The 9,622-nt window shown below is 44.5% G+C and overlaps 1 protein-coding gene across 1 annotated transcript; it reads left to right on the top strand.

The window, feature by feature from the left end:
* The first annotated feature begins 4,088 nt into the window (after positions 1 to 4,088).
* On the top strand, positions 4,089 to 9,323 carry LOC121590566 (peroxidasin-like). The gene is made up of 9 exons (XM_041910344.1): positions 4,089 to 4,865; positions 4,932 to 5,120; positions 5,187 to 5,376; positions 5,463 to 5,625; positions 7,136 to 7,468; positions 7,538 to 8,576; positions 8,638 to 8,826; positions 8,906 to 9,095; positions 9,157 to 9,323. Exons 1-9 carry the CDS (start codon positions 4,089 to 4,091, stop codon positions 9,321 to 9,323), a joined length of 3,237 nt encoding a protein of 1,078 aa, XP_041766278.1.
* Positions 9,324 to 9,622: the final 299 nt, after the last annotated feature.

Raw genomic sequence — 9,622 nt, 5'->3', positions numbered from 1 at the left:
GATTCATCCAACGGAATCAGGGTTTGAATGTTTGCAAAATGGTAGATTTATGTCCCCCTCCCCACCCCGGGCACCTAAATGGGGTTCTAGCTCAGTCCCGGGGGAGACACATAATTTCGTATAATCACCACGGACAATGCTCACACTCACACAGTTGCACGAGTGCATCGTCCCACAGGCATTTGAATGGAGGCAGCCCACAAATGAATTGTTACATTCGTCCTGCTAACTTCTTCACTCACTGCTCGCCGTTTGGGAGCTCTAACGCCCGGAAGGACCAAACATGAAACGCACGGTACCCGGCATTCTACATCAAACTGTCCACAATGTCTGGTGGGAGGACGAGGGCCCGGGTGGAGGTCGTTGCTGGTTCGAGAGCGCCACAAACGCATCAGCCAAACAATGCGCACCCGGGACGATAGAGCTGTACAGAGGCTTGTGTAATTACTGAAAATCTTTACACATCGGCCCCGAACGGGCTGCGGAATGAATTGAGCAGGATCGGGGATCCCCATTGCTCAGCCCAAGATGCAAAATGCAGACAATCATGTGCAGAACGTGGCAGAAGGGTACACTGCTGGTACGTTCGCTTCGTAGGCTTCGGAAGCGGCATAATTTTGAACTACTACCAACGATACCGTCCCCGGAATCCGGAAGCTGGAGCGGGCGGAATGACAGGAATGCAATTATCGTTTGCGTTTGTTGATTTCGGCAGACCTCGGTGTTGAAAGAAGCAACGTTGTCATTCAACTGATCGGTCCCGATCGGTGGCTTTGATTTGCGGGCATCGGGCAACCGTGCGTCGTGCGCCTGGGCGATATATGCAAAGCGCACAAGGGCAGCAATTATGTGGCGTGCTGTGAGGTGTCGGTCGGTGATAAATTCCATTCCCTTACGTCGAACAATGACATTCCTTCGACGCTGGAGCAACACGCCCCGATCCGGTGAAGGATGGGAATACCGGTGGGATACAATAAATTGCGTGTGCGTTGTGTGTGTGTGTGTGTAGAAGAACGTGTTTTGTTCGAAAATTCATCATCTTGTGTGTGTGTGGGGGGTGACAGAGAGCGAGGGCAGGTTGGTTGTGTGGTGCGTGTGGTCGGGTGAAATGCGGTGTGTACATGCAGTGTGTGATCGAAATGCACACATTTAATTTACAGCGTCCTCTCTCCCCGGGGAAGATGTCGTTGCCTGGAGGAAGTATTGTTCGGTCATGAATGTCGTTAGCGGTTTGAGATTGAGTGTTGAGTGTTTGTCAGATGAAAGATTTCCCTTCCCGGATGGCAAAGGATGTTGTCTGCCGCAAGGGGTTTGGGCTTGACTTTAAATGTATGACCTTCGTGTGCGGTAGTTTGGTAGAGCATTAGGCACTCTTTCGAAGACAGTAGATATGTTGGTGCATTGGATTAGATGTTAGTTGAAGTAATTCGAAATGATAACACTCTCCTATTATTCAGTGGCGCATTAAAGTGCCATGAAACAGTTTCAGCAGTAGTAATGAATTTTTCTTAAATAACACGAACTTAGGCTTTTCTTACATCAATCAAAACCGCATTGCGTTGCTTATTGCACATAGTTTACTTAGTAAAAAAACAGCAAAAATCAATAGAATTTAATTAAAAAAATAATACACAAACTACACATTTACTTACAATTTAAATCATAAAGGTTCTTGTCTTGGAAATGTGGATATTCAATACACATTTAGAAGTGTTATCAACAAAAGAAGCACTTTCATCAGTAGGTTACAATAACAAAATTGAACCAAAAACCAAACCCTCCCTTCCGTATCTCCTACCAAACAGATAATCACATCGAAAAAAGGAATGAACATCGCAGAACATTTAAACAAAATGCACAGGACAACTTCTGTTGCATCACGGACAGCATACCGAAAGACATGCCATTTCTCTGGTACACATTTTTCGAACACTTCCACACAAAACTTGCGAAATGTTCTGGGAAAACAGCACTCTGTAAATATTTCCTATTACCGAGTATGCGAGCAATGTGCAGTGTAGCAGTGGAAGGGCGGGCCGAAGCGTCGGTGAACAATAAATATTACCAAGTGGTTGTATTTATGGAAAAAGTTTTGCGTTCATCCGTACAACACCAAACTGAATAGTGTGGGAGGGCGGGTAGATTCTTATGCAAATCTTAAGAAACTTTTCAACAAAAAAAGAAAAAAATAAAAAAAAAACAACACGCGTCAGAATACCCTGTAACCTTTGATAGACAGACGGGATGGCATCGTGAACTTTTCCCGGTAATAACTATCTTTCAGAATTATGTCACATTTGCATCTTGAGCTAGCGGACTTGTGTATAGATAAATACTCTACATGTTGCAATACCCTTCATAGTGTGGGTTGTGTCCATGGATCTAGACAAAATATAAGCAATACCAACGTTTCATTAAACTCATCAAACCAGAAATTTATAAACTAAATCATGCTAGACAAAGAATAAAGAATTGAAATGTTGTGTATCATTTTATAATCTTAACCTTTAACGACTATTTGAACGACTATTTGATAATATACTAAGCAAACAATTAAAATAGATATAGCACAAATATATTAGACTTCGTTGTTTTTTGTGAATAATTTGTTCTATGCTTCATAGAAAATAAGCTGCACTGCATTCTACGTACATGAATGTATCAGAAATTGAATACTTTTATTTTCGAAACAGTGGTGCTGGTGTTAGTACAAATAAAATAAAAATGTCCCACTATGTTTAATTATTGCACAATGCCAAGCGCAAGTACAATCTTTGTTCTTTTACACGTGAGTAGCAATGTAACATAAGATTAAATTAATAACCGTTCGTTGTTTTCCTTTCTCCTGCGCAAACAGTGCGTCGGTTTTGCGCCTGTAGCGTCGATAGCAAAGAACGTTAGACCAAATGTTTGTTTGCGTACCAAAAACCGTTGGAATGCAAACAATAACGTGGTACAGTTGTTGTGTAATTTTGGTTTTTCCCTCTTTGTCTGCCACGGTAAAAAAATAGTACCTTTTTGGTGCTGATACTGTTGCAGCGCAAACCACCACAGGTTAAAATACGTAACATATACATACAAACATCACGTATGAGTAAGAGACAAATGTAGTTTTTTAGTGGCAGTTTCTTATAAATGGAACCATCCCTAAGGTATGCGTTTAATTGCAGCACAACAAACGGGAGGATGGTGCATTATTTTTTTAGGCAACGATGGATTGCTTTCCCACTGTGGATCTGTACAGTACTGCAGTTGCAACGAATGGTTGAAGTTGAGTGTGGTAAGAAACTGTGAAAGGTGGAGAAACTGTATGCAGCTGTACAACGGTGTATTTCATATTGATGATTTCATTAAATCAGCCTCTTACCGTCTGGAAGATCAACCGGTGACATATGTATCGTACGACATGCAATGCGGCTATCAAAGCAAATGTTGCAGCGATAATAGGTAATATTGCACTGAGAGGAAGGTATGAGAAAAACAGGATGTTTAACCAATAATAAGAAAGCCTTGTATTTCCAGCTGCCCTTCACTGGACGGGCTCCACAGTTTGGAGCGAAAGGCGCGTAAGAAAGCAATATTGGAGCTGCTTAACAACGAAGCCACAGTGAATGATCCTCGTTTTCTGATGGATGGTACGGACTTTGATGTAAGGTTTTTCAACACCATAGCAATCCAACCCTCGGAGCAGCTGGGAGTGCGAGATACGCTAACCACGCAAAAAGTGCTGAAAACGTGCAAAAGTTAAGTGCACTATCCGTAAGTGTTGATAGAGGGTATCATTGTTTGACCAGTAATGCTTGACGAACCTTTTGAAACTCAAATTTAGCTATCGAAGCTACGACGGAAGCTGCAATAACCTGGACCATCCGCGCTGGGGAATGCGTGGCACCGCTCTGAAACATCCCATCGCGCCGTGCTTCGATGATGTGGTGTCGCAACCGGCCCGCAGTAAGTCGGGTGCTCCATTGCCCCAGAATCGAAAGCTTATAGCCGAGCTGGCAGCGATGCTTAAAGAGCGGGAGATAAGCACCACTGCCGAGCTGAACATGTGCTCCGTGTTTTTGAGCGAGTTCTTCACGCTGGACATGATTGGCCGGTCGACCAAGCGCACCAAACGGGGGACGGATGGTTTCCGCGGATGCCAGGCCGATGGTCATGATCGGAGTCCGTTCGTAACGCCACTCTCCAATCCACTGCTCGTTTCACCCAACGATCCGTACTACGGGCCGCTCGGAGTGCGCTGTCTTAACTTTAGCCCGCAGGAAAGGGCAAACGATCGGTGCGAGCTGAAGCATATGACCGATCGTAATTTGCAGAGCAGCTATTTCGATCTTTCCAATCTGTACACCGAGCAAGCGACGTACGATAAGGACGGTAAGCTGCTGCTGCAGCAGTGTGGAGCACCGGAGACCATAACGAACCGGAGACCGATGTCGGTGCAGTTTTTCGCCGTTGCCGGTTTGTTTGCAAAGTTGCACAATTACTGCGTGGATCGGGCACCGATGAAGGGTAGCGGACCGGTAGAGGAGCGGTGCCGTGCGTTTACGATCGCCGTGTATCAGAAGATCATCTACGAGCAGCTTATACCGGTACTGTTTGGTGAACAGTTTTACAGTGAGTGCGATTTTAGCTGCGAATACAATCCGGACGAGGAGTGTGCCGTCTCGCAGGTGTACAAGCACGGTCCGGGACGTTTCCAGCATGTGTGGATAGGCGAAACGATGCTTTACAAACCGGCTCGTGGGGAGGTGGAGTGGCGATCGTTTAACGATTTCTTCCACAATTATGAATCGTTCGATTGTTTGGGTGCGCTGGCCGGTTCGTTGGACACGCCGATCAACGTTGGAAATCTCGCCAGTGCGGTAAGTAAGCGAAAAATGGCCGGCTTGCGTCGAAAAGAATGTACGTTATCGTTCACCGTTTGACAGAGTGTGGACAAGTTCGTTACGGTGGATGGATATCGTGGCACTAGTCTACCATGCATCGATCTGGCACGTAATCGTGATGCCGGGCTGTGTCCGCTGGTTACCTACAAACACCACGTGGAGCAACTGTTCGGAGAGGAGAGCCGATGTTACGGCACGTTCGAGGATCTGAGCGATATCTTTGCACCAGACGTAAGTGTGCATGATTGAGGGTGAAATTCAAGCTTACAGATTATAATGGATGCATTGTTTCCGCAGGTGATTGAATTCTTCTCCCGGCACTATGAGCATCCGGACGATATCGATGTACTGTTTGCGAATATGGACCAACGATTCCATCCCGGTGCAAACCTGCCAAAGATGGTCGCTCAATTAACGTGCCTTGAGATGAAGCGTCTAAAGTGCACGGATCGGTTCTTCTACACGTGGAATCCTAACCTAGGCGAAGGTAGTAACCCAACATGTTTTACGTTGGCTCAAATGATGGGATTCTTTGTTATTGTATCTTACGATATCACTTTACAAACTTTTTAGGAGCGCGACAACTTATAGAAGCGATAGACTTTACAGTGCTATTGGCTCTGGTCACCGAAATGGAGGAAGTTCCATTGCAACCGTTTTTCGTCGGTAGCCCGACTGTTGCGTCGTGCGATGTGCGAGACTACATGCAATCATTAGACCATCTTTTCTCCGATCTGTAATACAACGGAAAGTTATTAATAAGTAAATCATTTTTTCTTGGATGAGTGAATCGACAAAGGATTAACGACAACAATATGACACTAATATAATAAAAAATTAGACAATTGAAAGAATGTTAAGTACAATAATGCTATCAGTCGAACAAGAACGGTTCTAAAGTGCTTTGTTTGCTGCAAGAAAGGTTTAGATTTCTGTAGCATTCTTCATGCTCAGCTTATCATGGGCGGGTGCTTGTTTTATCTTGTTGCATATAAAAACAAAGTACACTAAAGCCGGCTACTGTTTGCAAGGGCTACAGCGGCAAGACACAACGTGAAACGGTTACATAGTAGACATTGTGGAACAATCGCACCAAACCGCATGATGGGTAGAATTTTATAAAAGCTTCTAGCTCCGGTGTGGTGCCATTCAGTGTGTGGTGTGACCGAGCGCGGTGACACAGCCGAGGTGTGTCCAGTGTTGGTGGAGGTGTTTTGGTGAAAACAAAACTGCTAAAAAGCAAACAAGTAACAAAAAATGACATCTTCAAACCGCTTGGCGGTAGTTGTGGTGGTGCTAGAGTGCTGCCTTATGCTCTGCGTACAGATTGCTTCAGCGAATCCGTTCGGTACGGTGGTGTATATGTTTTAATCATTTTTAACCAAAGTTGTGAAAATAATAATATAAATTGAGCAAACAAAAGCATTTACTTTGCAAATTAAGAAATTTAGACGTAAACCATTCGTTGCGAAACTGCTGTATTGCGTGCTTGCGATGGCAGACGATGGGGCGTTTGCCACCGGTGATGTTTGTTATCCGTTGCTGATGTTTATAAACAAAGCGCACGGGTCTTAAGTTCGAGCGCCAGACGTGCATGGTCAAGTGCAGTGGTCTCTACGTGACCTAGCTTGCGATTGAAAACTAACAACACGACTGTTACTGATTTGACAAACATGAGTGAAAGAAATAGAATGAGATAAAGATCAAAAGATAAACATAGAAGGTAGTGCTCAAAATAAAACACAGTTGGTAATAGTTGAAGTGCTAAAGTCTTACAGAATTTCACATAGAAAATGGTTAATAAATAATTAATAATTGTTTATTGATGCATATACATTCTTAAGCTTTCTTCATTTGATTTACTGTGATTGCTTCTATAAATGTATATTTTACCTTTTTCTAGAATTTTTTTCAGTAAAAGCTTTTAAAATAGTAGTGGTTAGGTTTCTCTTATTTTTCTAAATAATCAATGAATAATATTATTCACACGAATCGAATGATCATGGCGATGTAGAAATGATCATCATTTGATCTACCTTATTAAGGAGAATTACTGAATTTATATTCCCTTTCAAATTTCAGACAAATACTACTTTTCTAGCGTTCCAGAATATTACGCTGGGTATGACAGTCAATGTGGTTACGAACCAAAGTGCTACGGTGACCAAAGGTAGGTTATTTGTTTGAAAATTATACTCTTCGAACAGCTACAATTTGCCATAATCTGTGCCAATCTCTCCATCCAGTTGCCCAAACGTGGCACTGTTCAGTGAGTACGAAAAGGAAGCGTTTATCAAAGCGGTCGCCGAGCTGCTGAGCAATGACGAGCGGGCACAAAACGGTAACTATCGCATTGGGGAAAGCGAATTCGACTTTGAGCTTTTCCAAACGAAGGCCATCAAATCGGGCGAGGATCTCGATGTGCGGCGCACGCTGACGACGGATAAGTTTTTGAAGACGCTGGCAAAAAAGTTGAGCAAGTGTGAGCTGAGAAACCTGTTGGACGGGAAGTGTTCCTCGAACAGGACGCTTTCGTGCTGCAATGGTCATGAACAGATTTCATGTGATCCGTACCATCCGTAAGCATTTGGGGTTTTGAATGGCTGAGCGCATGCCCAAACTTTATAACTGAAGCCTATCGTTTTCAGCTATCGGAGCTACGACGGAAGCTGCAATAACCTGGAACATCCGAGCTGGGGAAAGCGTGGAAGTGCACTGAAACATCCGTTCGCTCCGTGCTACAGTGACGTGGTATCGAAGCCGGCCCGCAGTAAGTCGGGTGCTCCGTTACCGCAGAATCGAAAGCTAATGGTAGAGCTGGCCGATTTTCTGAATAACAGGAATTCCAAGACATCCTCTTCACTGAGCATGTTTATGGTGTTTTTCATGGAAGCGATCTCTTCCGATATGATTGGAAGGGCTAACAAACGGGCACACTGTCCGACCCAAGGTTTCCGCGGTTGCCGAGCGGACGGGCAGGATCGTAGCGCTTTCGTGTCGACGCTATCGAATCCCCTCCGCGTATCACCCAACGATCCGTACTACGGGCCTCTCGGAGTGCGCTGTCTTAACTTTAGCCCGCAGGAGAAAGCAAACGATCAGTGCGAGCTGAAGCATGTGGCCGAGCGCAACATGGAAAGCAGCTATCTCGACCTGTCGAGCATGTACGGTGAGGTACCGCACTATGATGCGAGTGGGAAGCTCCCCCTGTTCCAATGTGGCGCTACGGGACCGGTCGAACAGTTACACCCGATCGCGGTACAGTTTAAGGCGATCATCGGTCTGTTTGGTCAGCTGCACAACTATTGTGTGGAACGGGTTAGCTCCTGTTCCCAGTCGAAGGGTTCGGTTGAGGAACGGTGCCGTGCACTTACGATCGGTGTATATCAAAAGTTGATCTACGAGCAGCTGCTACCGCTTCTGTTTGGTGAAGAGTTGTACAATCTGGCTGGCTTCGATTGCGAGTACAACCCGTACGAGGAGAGTGCCATCTCGCAGGTGTACAAGAACGGGCCGGGACGGTTCCCGCACGTGTGGATTACGGAGACGGTAGCGTACAAGTACCAGGGTAGGACTCAATGGCGCCCTCTCAATGAGTACTTCCACGATCATGAGTTATTCGAATGTACTGCAACGCTGGAGGGAGTGCTAGAGACGCCAATCGAAACGAACCGATTGGTTGACGAGGTAGGGGATTGCTGAGTTTGGTGTGGATGTGAAGAGATATTGAAATGCTCCTTCCTTGTAGATTATGCACAAGTTCTACACTACGAATGGCGAACGAGGTAGCTGTCTACCATGCATTGATCTGGCGAGGAATCGTGACTCTGGGCTGTGTCCGTTGGTAACTTACAAACATTTCATTGAACAGATTGCCGGTGAAGAGAGCAAGTGTTATAGCACGTTCGATGATCTGAGAGATATGTTCAGCCCTGAGGTAAGTGGAGAATAACCGTACACAATGCTACAGGGAAATGTGACATCATGGTATTAAATATTTTTGTTTTTGCTGGCAGCTAGTGAATTTCTTTGCCCAACACTATGAGCATCCAGGTGATATCGATGTGCTGTTTTCGGGCTTAGATCAGCGCGCCTACCCCGGAGCCAACATGCCCAAGCTCGTCTCTCAATCAACCTGTTTGGAATTCAAGCGTCTAAAGTGCACGGATCGGTTCTTCTACAAGTGGAATCCGAATCTTGGCGAAGGTAAGATTGAGATGTTTTGTTGTGATTCATTGCATTCAATGGTTTTTGATTCTTTTTACAGGGGCTATGCATCTGATCGAGATTCTAGACTTTACTGCACTGCTTGCACTGTTTACCGATATGGTTGAAGTTCCATTGGAACCCTTCATGGTGGACGGGCCGAAGGTTGCTGCTTCGGATGTGAGACAGTATCTGGAGAGTGTGAATTATTTGTTCTGTGAAGTATAAGAATGGATATAGACATTTCATTCCATTCGTTTTTGGAAATTTTATAACAGAAATAAATAATAAAGTATTACTTCCGTTTAAAGCTCCGGGTGCTGTTAAACATGTTCTGAGTATTCCTGAAGTATGAAAGGAAAATCAGATTTTCCATATAACTATTATGATTGAGAAGAATGTGTACACATATCACGATACAGTTGCTTTCTTGTAATTAATTGATGTACTTGAGAAGGTTTTAAAACGTTTATAAATAAAGAAGGATGTTACGACCAAGAATTTTACGGTCAAGTCAAACTGCTAGT

The sequence above is a fragment of the Anopheles merus genome, chromosome 2R (genome assembly GCF_017562075.2).
Source record: "Anopheles merus strain MAF chromosome 2R, AmerM5.1, whole genome shotgun sequence".
Taxonomy (NCBI): Eukaryota; Metazoa; Arthropoda; class Insecta; order Diptera; family Culicidae; genus Anopheles; species Anopheles merus.
The sequence above is the reverse complement of the archived record's forward strand: the minus strand, read 5'-3'. Positions and strand labels throughout refer to the sequence as shown.

Bases quoted from the DNA above. Each gene is read 5' to 3' on its own strand.
- LOC121590566 (XM_041910344.1), top strand. From the start codon at position 4,089: ATGATTGGCCGGTCGACCAAGCGCACCAAACGGGGGACGGATGGTTTC. The intron at 5,121-5,186 runs GTAAGTGTGCAT...TTGTTTCCGCAG, and splicing joins GCGATATCTTTGCACCAGAC to GTGATTGAATTCTTCTCCCG. The intron at 9,096-9,156 runs GTAAGATTGAGA...TTCTTTTTACAG, and splicing joins GAATCCGAATCTTGGCGAAG to GGGCTATGCATCTGATCGAG.